Raw genomic sequence first — 14,051 nt, forward strand, 5'->3', positions numbered from 1 at the left:
GCACCCAAAAAGAATCTGTTTCAATCACAGAATTACTTTTGGAGGGGCTCCTTAAACATCCTGAAATGCCTTTTACACACACCCCTAACACATTTGCGAGGTTGGGATAGGCTGTAAGTGACCTGCTTTGGCCATACCATAAGCAGGATTGTGGTTTAAAACAAAGAATGACTGGCACTGAAAGATGTCTTAGCTATCAACCTACAGGAGACCAGTGGCCTCCCACACAGGATTTCAGCAAGGGGAGTTCCAGCATGACCTACTTAGTACTATTATGAACTGAATGTGTCCCTGTAAAATTCATATATCAAAGCCCTAACCCCCAATATGATGGTAACAGAAGATGAGGCCTTTGGGAGGTGATTAGGTCTATAGGAGGTCATGAGGGAAGAGCCCCCATGTTGGGATTAATGGCCTTACAACAAAAGGAAGAGACACTAGAGCTTTCTTTCTCCACCCTGTAAAAATATAGCTTGACCATCTGCAAGCCAGGTTGAAGCCCTCACCAAAAATTAAATCCGCCAGCACCTTGATCTTTCCAGCCTCTGGTACTGAAAGAAATAAATACCTGTTGTTCAAACCATCTAGGCTATGGTATTTTGTTAAAGTAAGGTGATATATTTGTTACCACCACACAGTTGGCTCCATCACATCACAAATCAGAGGGGTAAGGGTCTTCGGTCATTTGCTTTGCAAAAGACGTTTAATGATGTCACGGGGGATACTCTTACAGAGTAAAGAATTAAGTATCAACTGCTTTACAAACTATAACTAAGACTACCAATAGTACTGGTATCTTTGATTAAGTGAACATTTGAAATATTTATTAGAATTCAGGTTAGGTCAGCATCAAGTCTTTCTGTATTAAAATCTTTGGCTAATTTTATATTCAAACTATCAAAAAGAAAATATAATCCTTTCAGTTAAATTAGTGAATAAGAAATGATCCCATAGCACTGGTTGTCAAGGCAAGTTCATTTAGGAAGCAAGGAGAAATCCCTTGTGGGCAGTATCTATTTAACAATCAAATTTTCCTTTCTGACTGTCACTGGCCAAATTCTGCACCACATAAAATGACAAGCCAGTTGGAGAAAGAGCAAAAACATGGCTGGTGTTTCAAAACGTTTTTTACATAAACTTTAAAGTATGAACAGACCAAAAAGATATTCTCTTAAATTTTTAAACTGTCTTACATAAGTTTTTCAGAGATTTTCTGACCACTCATTTCATCTAAATTATTTTGATTTTAACAAGGAGCAACAGAGCTCCAATGTAGGTTAAAGAAAAAGTTATTTACATGAGGAAAAATGGTGTATCATTTTAGAAGTGATTTCATACACAACACCTCATTTATTCTTCAAAATAACTTGGTAGGAAAAAAAAGTCTTATTTATCAGCTTTAGAAAGTAGGATAATGAGATTCAAAGAGTTAAAGAATTTGTCTAGGATCCATGCTAAGCTGGGACTCCATCCCAAATCATCGGAGTCTCAATATCAAGCTCTGAAAATCTCCCCTTACCCACAAGGACTTCCAGGAATGCCACAGAAGTCCACTGAGAGATGCTTGTGCTGTAATCCAAGGGCCCTGGTGTAAACTCACAAGAGGCCGGGCCAGCAACTCCTGCCACTGGGGGGCTACGAGCTCCAGCCTCATGAAGATCCTTGTGGGTAAGTCCTACAAGTCAGGTTCTGCGGGAACCCTCATGAACTCTACTGCCTGCTGCCTAGGAAAAACCGGCTACTGCCCTCACCGCTAATCCTCCCTGGGATTCCAGGAAATGAAATCCAGTCTCTACAGAAAAGTCACAAAATCCCTAGATACCTTAATTTCCTTTGTTATTTTACATGTGCCACCTACAGAAATGGCCTGCTTTCCATAAAGGAATCATAATGCGTCCCTGCGGCCGCAATATGGTGACAAGGACATAACCCTGAAAGAAGGAGGAAGCCCGAAAACTGTGTTTAATGATGATCCAGAGCTGAAAACAAGTGCAAATCTTATCTTTGGCTGAAATTATGGACCATAGCACACCTAACAAAATAATATTTGAGATACACTGGAGGTTCTGTGCATAAAATGTTAAGGGGGTTAGACAGGACATAAAACTACAGGTATAGCAAAGAGGAAGATGATGAGGCTAACAAAAATTCATTAAAAACTGAATATTATCTGCCAAAAGAGTTAAGTGAGATTTTGGTATAGATTAATTTTTTAAAAAATGCAGTGTCCAGAATCTACTCCAGTCTGCACTGGAGTATTGCAGTGATGGTTAGACTTCAGGAAAAGCTAAGTAAACTGATAGAGCAACAGAAAACAATGACAAGAGCAACAGAAAGAAAAACCAAGATAATACAAGAGGAGGAAGTCAGCGGAAACCATCGGAGCTGTTCACAACATGTTGCTCAGCTCGTAACAGCACTGGCTCAATGGTCTGCAATGCTGGGCCCGCAGCAAAACCGATCCAAGCACGGGGAAGGAACCTGGACCACGTGAGTGGTGCTAAAATGGACCGGCTACATCAGAATCATCCAGAAAGCTTTCTGAAAATGGATATGACCCGGCCAAAGCACAGGTGTAATGATTCAGAAATTCCAAGGTGTGAGTACATGCATGCGCATTTTTTTAGAAGCATGTCAGGTTGATCGCTGATATTTGGAAGGCACTACAAGACCTTTATCCTCGTTTCTCCTAACCTTCGAATTCTACAATTCATTAAAAAACACCACCCTTGGGGCGCCTGGGTGGCTCAGCTGTTAAGGGTCTACCTATTTGGCTCAGGTCGTGGTCCCAGGGTTCTGGGATAGAGACCTGCTCAGCGGGAAGCCTGCTGCTCCCTCTCCCGCTCCCCCTGCTTGTGTTCCCTCTTACGCTTTGTCTCTCTCTCTCTCTGTCAAATAAATAAAATCTTCAAAAAAACCCCAAAACACATTAATTAAAACCGTAGCACGCTTTCCTAAACAGTAAAGCAACGAATCAATTGGTGCCTCTTCCATTTTGCCAGCATTTTAGACATATATCTAAACCAAAAAGCTATAAAGAGGAAGAAAATCATTTTTTTCTTGTACTGCAAAATTATGAAAAGGCTTGTTGACATGCATTACTATTACAGGTACTCCCAGGTAAAGTAATATATTAATGTATAATTGAGTCTAACCACCACTTTCAGTGAATGACATAAATCACACTTAACACATTTGAAAACATTTTTTTTAAAAAAAGAACAAAATCCATACAAGTAATTTTCATTACTCTCATTAACTGGAAAAAAAAAACTAACTCATGGTCATTAAAATACATTAATAATTCCTCCATTCATTTACTAGCTTCTATTCAAACATCATGGAAGCATTCACCAAATGCTGCAGGACCCATAATAAACAGAAAGGAACAGGGATGTGCTGCATGTTGGAACGGCTAGTCTGGGATACACAAACTGAGAGCAGCCTAGTTACAAGAACACCTAATTGTCAAAATTCAATTTTGGTGCAACACAAGTGATACTGTATTAAGAAAGTAGATTTTAAAATGCAGAGGAACTCTACATTTCTTTATTTTTGCTGACAAAGAAATAAGCATCTGTTTTTAAGGGCAGTTCAATATTTAATCTACTCAAGTTGATAAGTGTGCTGTAGTTGTGTAAGAGATGCCCCCTTTCAGGAAATAACACATTCAAGTATTTAGAGATAAAGGGCCATGATGCATGTAACTTACCCTCGAACGGTTAAAAAAAAAGGGGGGGTCCGTGTGCATGTGTGTGTATGTGTGTGTGTGTGTAGAATGAAAGAGGAAGGGGGAAGGGATACAAACACAGAACTAACAGGATGAAATGGTAATACTAAATCAACCTGGAAAGAGGCGTAATTTTTGGTAATACTTTTGTTTTTGGAACTTTTATACATGCATGAATTTATTTCCAAATAATTTTTTTTTTAAAGATCATGAGACAGATAAATGAGAAAAAAAAAAACAGCAAAATGTTGCTCATTCTTAAAGATGGGTTATGGATAGATGGCCATTCTCCCAACCTCTCACTTTTATCCATCTTTGAAATTTTCTACAATATTAAAAAATAAAAATAAAGGGCACAAGAAATTATGTATGTAAGTTAGCTACTAAAGTAACTGGAAAACAGAAGGCATTTAATAATGACAGATATGTTATTATAAACTGAATTCACTCTATCTGGAGTGTAGACGAGTTACTAGCGTTTAGTATTTCAGTACGTGCAGCAAGTATTTACTGACAGGCCACAGATGTAAGGTGCTGTGCTGGAGACAGCAGTGAACACGCTCACATTAAGTCAAACACCAGCCGACACACTCAGGACTCAGGTTAGGACGAGAAAAGACAGGAAAACAAAGGTTAAGAGTCAAAGGAACTGAGCTCAATTCCAAACCAACAACACCTCTTTCCTAGGTGAATCTTAGAAAAATCTTAACTAGGAACATCTCTTCATCAACCATACTATAAAAAGGTAAAACCATGTATTTGACAAGCTTGTTATGAGAATAAAGTGAGATACATGAAAAGTGCTCTATAAACTCTCAAGGGTTACAGACATCTTGGTTTTTGCTGTATCGTATGTAGAGGCCAGTTATGGAGAATGAGGTCTGTATACTGTAGTCCACGGCACAAAGAAGAGTAAAAGCATGCCACAGCGGGGGCACCTGGGTGGCTCAGTGGCTTAAAGCCTCTGCCTCCAGCTCAGGTCATGATTCCAGGGTCCTGGGATCGAGCCCCGAATCGGGCTCTCTGCTCAGCAGGGAGACTGCTTTCTCCTCTCTCTGCCTACTTGTGATCTCTCTGTCAAATAAATAAATTAATTAAATCTTAAAAAAACAAAGAAAACATGTCACAGGTGAAGAGCACACCTGGCTAGGAGAGAAGAGGAAGTCTTCGTGGGGAAGGTGGTACTTGAGATGGCCCTTAATAGATGGATGGGCAGAATAAAGTCAGAAGAGAAAGCAGGATTCTAAGTGAAGGAGAGAATCCAAGGAAAGACATGAACGGGGGAGGCGCCAGGCATGTAATGAGCAACAGAGCTCTTGCTAGAGTCTGGGAAACAAATAGCAGAATAACCAGAAATATATCTGAAAAAGTGAGACTAAACTGGAGAAAGCCTTGCCTAACTGCTGGGAGGGTCCAGACGTGTGGTTCACTACTCAGCTCGCATGAGGAAGCTCCTCTTCCTCTCCCAGTGCCAGCAAGACTTCACCATCCAAAACTAGGAAGTCTCCAAAATAAGGCGCTCTGTTTCAAAGGGAATGACTCAAGCAGCAGATACCAGGCATATACTGCTATGTAAAGATCACTTTCTACTGAGTTTCCAGAAAAAACTCAATCCCAGTGCAAATAAATTTAATCCAAAAGTTTATCATTTACATTTGGCTTTGTAGTTGTTGTTTTTTTTCAGTGAGGAGCTTCCAAATCATATTTTTCTCAAGCCAATATTAAAGTAAGAAAACTCCTTAACTACCAACCAAAAGATCTTCAAAAGTGATCACACAACTGAAGTTAAATTTCCTCATTAACTTGATTAACTTTCATGGAATGTGACTTAATTCGAAATTACATGACCATATTTTCTTTTTCTTTCCCCCATAATACATAGCTGTGCTTTGGAAGAGAACACCTTTTTGCTGTTTTTTATAAGGTTTTGAGTCGCATATTATGAAACAATGAATAATCACTCTTATCATTACTCATACCTTTATATGAATAGATTTATGAAGTGTAAGAAGCTATATAAAATGTCTTTTGACTACAGTACACTAAAAATCTAGGTCCATTTTCTTTACTTTTTTTTTCTTTAAGATTTTTATTTATTTATTTGAGAGAAAGCACACAAGCGGGGGAGCACAGAGCAAAACACAGAGGGCTGGATCCCAGGATTCTGGGACCATCACTTAAGCCAAAGCCAGATGCTTAACTGACTGAGCCACCCAGGTGCCCCCATAAGTCCATTTTCATGTCCTTAACTAATATTAATTTTTTTTCACCACTACCTCCCCCAGACTCTGAATATTACGTTTTTTTAATGGTAAGGGGAAAGGCCATAGAATCATCAAAAGTTATATGGAAAATAATCTTAGCAATTATCCATCCTGGCCTTCTCATTCAGTAGACAAAGAAACTGGAAGCTGAGAAAATTAAGGCCTTCCTTCTGGTACCCTGCTAACTAGGTAGGGCAGAGGTAAAGTGTAAAAGCTCTTTGGCACCTAGGACTAATGACACCACATTACCATACTGGACATTATTCTGATAACACATAACTGCAAGAATAACTAAACATAACACACGAATCTATGTTTGTCCTTATAAAAAAAAGAGTGCAAAGTATTGCCTTTGTTTTGAAGAAAGCAGTTAATGAACTTATACTATCATCTCTTCCCCCAAAATTTTCAACCAGTGGCATCTGGGTGGCTCAGTCGGTTAAGCGTCTGCCTTCAACTCAGGTCATGATCTCAAGGTCCGGGGATCGAGCCCCACATCGGGCTCCCCGCTCAGTGGGGAGTCTGGTTCTCCCTCTGCCTCCGTCCCTCTCCCCTGCTCATGCTCTCTCTCTCTCAAATAAATAAAACTCTTAAATGAAATTTTAAAATCTTAAAAAAAAACTTCAACCACCCTGAAATATTGGAAAATATTAGCTTTTATATACTTGCACCAGTTTAACAATGGAAAAAAAAATACTAATGGATTATGAAAAGCCTTTCCACGGGAAGAAAGCAGCCATTGCTGTGTTGCCTTCAGAGACCATGAGTGTGCCAGCCTGGTACAGCCTCGTCATCTGAAACAAGGGCAAGTCAGAGCACAAACCTCGGCAGGCCAGGCTTTCTAGGGAGCCTGCTCATCACCAAACACAAAGCAATGAGGGAGCACAAGTGTAATTCAAACCATAGTATTAAAAGAAATCAAGGGAAGGCAAACCTAGAAAGCCTGGTCCACAAATCAATTCCAAAAGTCAACAGAGGTCTCTTAACCCAAAGATGTTCCCAAGACCACTACCAAGTCCATTATCAAACAGGACTACATTTTCCTATCGTACTGATATTCCTTCTGGAGCATGGCGAGCACGTCACAGCCATAATTTTGCTGTGGATTTCAGCCCTGGGTAGCATTCCTTCAAACAGCCCAACTGTGCACGACGTGGTACGCGTACACTGCTAGTTTAGGAAGAGTGCCTGTGCCAAAGTACCAGTCTGCTTTTTGTTTCTCCTTTAGAAAAAAGCAAAAGTTCAGTTTCTGAGACTTCACATGCCACAGACCCGCCCCACTAATACCAGGGAGAGCCGGAGCTAGACTCGCCACCCCTCGTGTCTTCAAGTCCAACATCGTGAAGCAGAAATGAGGCTTTACTGTTGGGTGGGAAAGGATTTTCTGCAGTTAATGAAATCTGCTTCCAATCTGATAAAACCCACATTTGTGCCACTTCAGAATTTAATAAAAAACTCTTCAAAATGTGCTAATTTGTTGCTGAGCAAATGAAACCTTGAGTATAACAAGAAAACTATACCTAATTAGCCATGTAAGATCTTAAGCAATAAAGCCTCTAAAATAGCATGATTTCCTCAAAGCACAAGCAGTAAAAACTTCTTAAGAGCTTAATCGCATTTATCATGTGCAGTTAAAATTCATACGATGTGCAGATTTACAAACATTATTCTTGAAAAATGGTGTCTTACAGGTAAACAATTATTTGCATACATTTCACTGCATCAATCATGGCACTAAATGGAAAAAACATTTTAAATTATTTCCAGTATTTCACATTTAGCCAGCTCCACAGAGCCAGCAGTGGTGGCCAAGTGGACAGAATTTCTTATGACGTATTAGACAAACTCTGTCTACATCAAAGAACGGACAGAATCTGATTAGACTTACTTGCTACTCCTGATGCGAGCCCATAGAGCAGTCCTCCCCCGTCCGACTGCTGTGGGAGCACATGTGTTCCTGGAGGGGGTGGCTTTTCTTGTCTGATAAAGTTATACAATAAGGTTTTCACAAGTTTGCTGGTATATGGAAGACTACACAAAAAGAAAAAAGAAGAAAATCAAACTCATGGTTATGGAAGTCCCCTGATTTTGTATAATATCATTTATATAATCTATTAATAGCAAAGGGATTAGCATAATTCGAAGAAATGTAGCACTGTCACATAAGAGGGAAGGCTATGGGCTCTGAGATCAGACTTGAGGCTTAATTCTGGCTTTCCTGTTTCTATGCCATAGCTGTTGGTCAAGTCACTTCAACTCTTGAGCGCCGGTTACCGTACTGGTACTCTGTGTAACAGGTGACAATAAGTGTATTATATAGTACCTGGTTCTTGAAGGGAGGTAGTAACACAGAATCAGTAGGGAAAAGCAAGAATTAAAAAGCATCAATATAAAAACTACATATTTTAAGCATGAGATTATTCAATTTATGCATGCATATGAAATAAATATATATTTCTACTCTTTCAAGTAATGGAATGAGAGAAGGGAGAGAACGCAGGTGAAAAAGGTACGTGTCCACAAAGTAAAGTGATAAATCAATTCCAGCAATCTAGAGAAGACTCTGTAATAGACTCCTGAGCCAGAGGGCAGGCTCCTTCTCTATTACCAGTGATTTGCAAATATGTTCCAAACAGCCTTACAGGATTCTGTGACCGTATCACAGGTACAATCAAGGGAGCGAGAAGGTGCCACACAGATAACCCAGGCAGCAAGATGTGAGAAAGACAAAGCTCCTCCCACTCCCTGAGAACTTTAATCGAAGCTGCTTTATTTGTAATTGTTTGGCATTCGCCAGTTCTGTGAAGAATGTGTCCACAGAAGACGTGTGTGTGCGCGTGTGCACGCGTGTGTATTTTATCTACCCCGGTCCCATTAGAAGACTGTAAGCTGCCACTCAAGAGCCACGCGTGCCGGCACGTGGTTGGCGCACAGTTAGTACCGCGACTGCATGCAAGTAGGAGCGGTCAGCTGAGACGCTGCTGGCCTAGTCCAGACACAGGGTGACCGCGTGGAGATGTGGCCATTTTGACAAGACGGGTGAAAAGGGGAAGATTCGAAATAATTTCAGTGGACAAGCAGGACTGGCTGAGCGCATAGACATAGAGAATGATGCAGAGAAAGGAGAAAGAGGGCTTCAAAGTTTCACTTCTAGAAAGAAAACACAAACACCAGAGACGTGAAAAGCCGTGGAGATGAAAGGGACCGCTGAAACAGGAAAACAGAATTTGGTTCCTTGTGCCTTGGGTTTGGAGTGTGGACAGAATCACAGAAGGAAATGCCTGGCTGGACAGCTGGGACAACAGCAAGGTTAGAGGACAAGACCAGAAATAAAGACGTAGACACTAAGAAGTAGAAAAATGTAAAAGAGAAACATACCATCGACCTTGCATCAAATACTTGTGGCTGATGCTCTGTCGCAAAACTTCCTTGTGGAAGAGTTGACAAGAAAGGAAAACCACCATTGTTGATACAGCTTCAACTGAGATTTCGTACGTAATATCTCTGGAGAAATAGGAAACAAACAGAATAATGATACCATTGGAAATTAGCTCTTTTCTAAAGAAGCTATACATTTAAAAACACAACGTAAATATTCAACATGTTTCTAGATTATAAAGAAATACTAATACATTTAACATAAAAATTAGGGGGTGCCTGGGTGGCTCAGACAGTTAAGCAGCTGCCTTTGGCTCAGGTCACAATCCCAGGGTCCTGGGATTGAGTCCCACATCGGCGGGGATTCTGCTTCTCCCTCTCCCTCTGCTTGTCACTCTGCCCATTTGTGCTATCTCTCTGTCAAATAAATAAAATCTTAAAACACACACACACACACACACAAATTAAGTCAAGCAAATATATGAAGCCCTTTCCCAGCCATTAGCTCTTGCACTTGGGTCAGGCATCCCATGACTTTCCTACTTTCCAGTTCCCATCCTCCGCTGAACAGCAAGTCTCTTGGTGTATAACGGAAAGCGTTACCAGCAGTTTCAGCTTGGAAGATTCACCCTAAAGCTCTACGTTCATCCTTGTTTAGTTATAATACAGAACATATTCTGGAATATGCAGAGTGTCAAACTGAAGAGAAGTCCCCAGTGCAGGAAAGAAAACAATGCCTTTTCGTGGCAATAATCACTTTACAATGAAAACAACGGTATATCCTAACAATCTCTACCTCTACTGTCTGCGGCCTCAAGGCCAGCTCTGCATGGTCGGCAAAATGTGTACAGGGAACACATTATACCTGTTTTATTAAGCATGTTTCTCCCAAGACCATCAGCCCCCCTTCAGAAATAAATCTTAGATCAAATAAAAAGGAAACGAAGTTTTGGCTGAGCAGGAAGCACAAACAGGAATAAATGCCTCGAGAAATCTTTAGTTATTTCAAAAGTATAACATGATTTTCAGGGGGACAAGTAACAGATCAGGAAAGTGCAAATCTCAACCAACACAGCAAAAAGAGTAACAGCTCTAAAGGAATATCAAAATATTGTGACACAACTGAAATACTCATGGAAAGTCCCCCCCGACCAAAAAACACTTAACACCTATTTAAATAAGGCTCATTAAGCAAATTAAACGTGACTTGATTCTAGAACTGGGCAAATGTAAATTCTGCAAATATTTTAAGGAATTATTGCTGATAGAAATCTCTTATAAAAATAAAGTATATGAGGGCACCTGAGTGGCTCAGTGGGTTAAAGCCTCTGCTTCAGCTCAGGTCATGATCTCAGGGTCCTGGCATCCAGCCCCGCATCGGGCTCTCTGCTCAGCAGGGAGCCTGCTTCTCTCTCTCTCTCTCTCTCTCTCTCTCTCTCTCTGCCTACTTGTGATCTCTGTCAAATAAATAAATAAAATCTTTTAAAAAATAAATATTTGAAACAGAAGAGGTCCAGGCAATTGATATTATGTAATGAATAAATCTCAGTTCTACTCAGAAATCTCATTCAAAAGTATTATAGAACAATTCCCTCTCCTGACAGTTTCGTAAGTAATGTTGTAAATATTAGCCACAAAAAACACAACTCTTATATTTGTTCTTACTCCTTGAACTGAATGACAAGCCTGACATGTCATGCTATGATTCATTAATTCTTCATAATGCTGATCTGACTGCCTAGAACCCGAAAGATTTTGCATCACAGTTATCATGTATTCATATAGCCCATGCCTGTCAGAAATCCACTCTCCATGTCAACTGGCTAGGCTTTTAGCTACATCAGGGCTTAAAGCCAAATCCTAAAGAGCAAAATATCTTGCTACAGGGTAGAGCCTACCTAGATAGATGACCACCTCCAGGACATTTGATAATTACTGCATCAATAATAAAGAATCACCTGCAATGGTTTCGAACTTATAATTTAACATCTTTTTCTATGTCCCAAATCCAAATTCTGTAAAGCTATAGGAGTGAAGGGTAGAGGGTTTCTTGTTGGGAGGCAAGGAAAGCGGACAGCACTTTAAGTATATTGACTCAACAGGACATTTGTAGTTTCATATGAAGCTGTAAATCCATTCCCCAAAATTCCTAAACAGAACTAAGTGGTCCCCCTTGTGTGCTTCTGTAGGTCTACGGATAAAAGTTCTACTAAATTGTTTATTACATCGTACTCCGCTTTGTAGGTCTTTCAACAAATATTTACAAAGACCCTATTCTTACTATGTCTAGACAGGCATTATGTCCCATATTAGAGACACATCCATCAACAAATAGATAAGGCTCCTACCTTTTTGGAGCTTACAATTTAATGGAGAAAACAGAACTCAAGAAATAATTACACCAAAAAGGATCGTAAAGAAAGAGAGCAGGTCACAGCATGAAAGGATTATAGGGAATTCTGGTTGTAAAGCTCTTATAAAAAAGTGACATTAAGTTAAGCCCTAAAAAATGACTGGCAAGCAGTTATATGCATATGAGTTTCTTTCCTTTTTTTTTTTTTTTAAGATTTATTTGTTTGAGAGAGAACATGTGCACACGTGCAAGTGGGGCTCCTTCTTATGACCCATGAGATCCTGATCCGAGCCGAAATCATGACCTGAGCCAAAATCAAGAGTTAGACGCTTTACCAACTGAGCCACCAAGGTGTCCCAAGACGACTCTCTTTTTCACTAGAACACACGAGATTCTAGCTAGGATCCTTCCATTTTTTAGTTATTTGTATTCCCAACTCTAGTACGTAATAGACACTCAATAGATAAATGGATAGAGAGACAGAGAGATCTTTTCTTTTTTGTGAATTTTTGAGAGAGAGAAAGGGAGAAAGAGAGAATCTTAAGCAGTCTCTATGCCCAGCAGGGAGCCTCACACAGAGCTCAATCTCACCACCTTGAGATCACAACCTGAGCTGAAATCAAGAGTGGGACACTTAACTGACTGAGCCGCCCAGGTGTCTAAAGACTAAAGGATCTTTAATGCTCTGATTTTTATTGGAACTGACTGACTGGGTCTTCCTGAATAGACTCATGAGCACAGTGGACAAAGCATACATAATTTGGAATAGCAAAAAGGAAAAAATGTGTGAGGCCATGTAACACCTGATCATAATACAAAAGAAAAATGATTGCAAACATAACGGGAATTTCATGAAGGACCACGATGCTGCTGATTGACTGAGAGGGTATCTTTTATTCATTTTTCTGACCAGCATCATTTATCAGCAGTAAAACAAAAGACACATAGAGTGATCTGAATGGAATGACTTAATGCCATGAAAATAATAATTCTACACAAATTAATCCTAAAGTTAAGTCAGGAACTTTTCTAGGAATGTCCTCAAGTGACTCTAAACTTTTTATGGAAGAGTAAACATGGCCAAGGCAACCTTGAAAATAAAGAGTGAAGAGAGAGACTTTCACCACCAGGTATCAAGCCATGCCACGCAGCTGTAACAATAAAAACAGCATGGTTATTTGCACACACACACACACAAAACAGGCAAATGAATGAAACCCACCTAAGAACCAAACATGGCTCACACCTGTGGTGCAGGTGTAGACAACACACAACAAAGACAAATTCACGAATCAATGAGGACAGAAGAGACTACACAGAGGATGGTGCTAGGAAGAACTGGCTCCTTTACAAAGAAAACAGTGATGGTCCCTATCTAACAACACACTCAAAGCTCCATCACAGATGGGTTAAAGACCTGGATGTGAATCGTAAAGCTAAAGTTAACACAGGAAAACAAATGATGGTTAAGTGTGGAACATAAGCCACATGGAAGGACTTCTTAAAAGCCTGAGAGCACAAACCATAAAGCCCAAAAATGTACTTAATCACATTAAAATTAAGGATTATTACTTAACAAATGAAACCTTGGACAAAAGTAACAAGCAGATGATAGATTAGAAGAATAAGAAACTCCTATCTAGAATGTTACAAACAACTCCTGCAAATGGCCAAGAAAAAGACAAGAACTCCACTAGGAAAAAAGGGCAAAGTATATTAACAGTTTTAAACACTGTGATACCCTTTTCTGCCCTGGAAAATATGAAGTATTGGTAGGCATATGGTGATATATAAACCCTCAAGTAGTGCTGATGGGAATACTAACCAGAGCAGTCGTCCTCAGACAGGACGACTATGACCCAACATACATATATATGCCAAAGAGAAACTCACAGAACTGTTAGAGGACTGTGGTAGGCAAACTCTAAAAGGACCCCATAAAATCCTGCTTCCTGCCATTGATATGTCCTTGTGTACTGCCTCCCCCTGAGTGCAGCCTGAATATAGTAATTCACTTCTAATAAACATAAAAGTGAAAGGATGCCACTACCATGTGGAGTTAAATTTACAAAATGAACACGTTTGCATTGGGCACCTTCTCTTGCCTTTCTTTTCCTTTTCTTCGTTTTTTCTCTGCGGGAAGCCAGCTACCTTGTTGTGAGCTGACATATGGAGAAGTCCACCCAACAAAGAACTAATAAAGGAGGCCTCCAGTCCACAGCTAAAAAACTGAGGTCCGATTTCCTTTGAGTAACTGAATCCTGACAACAGCAAGTGGGAATCTAGAAAGCAGGCTCTCCCCCTCCTAGATGAGACTTCAGATGAG

The 14,051-nt window shown here is 40.0% G+C and overlaps 1 protein-coding gene across 2 annotated transcripts in view; it reads right to left on the minus strand.

The window, feature by feature from the left end:
• Window positions 1–14,051, minus strand: part of DYM (dymeclin) — a 334,042-nt gene that overhangs the window by 228,615 nt on the left and 91,376 nt on the right. For both annotated transcript variants that reach the window (XM_045065612.1, XM_004752183.3), the window contains exons 7-8: window positions 9,373–9,498; window positions 7,883–8,025 (exon numbers count right to left, since the gene is read on the minus strand). In XM_045065612.1, coding sequence (XP_044921547.1) covers window positions 7,883–8,025; window positions 9,373–9,498 — 269 coding nt within the window. The remainder of the gene's footprint in view (window positions 1–7,882; window positions 8,026–9,372; window positions 9,499–14,051) is intronic.

This window comes from Mustela putorius, unplaced genomic scaffold (genome assembly GCF_011764305.1).
Source record: "Mustela putorius furo isolate JIRA1106 unplaced genomic scaffold, ASM1176430v1.1 tig00003858_pilon_pilon_pilon, whole genome shotgun sequence".
Classification (NCBI taxonomy): domain Eukaryota; kingdom Metazoa; phylum Chordata; class Mammalia; order Carnivora; family Mustelidae; genus Mustela; species Mustela putorius.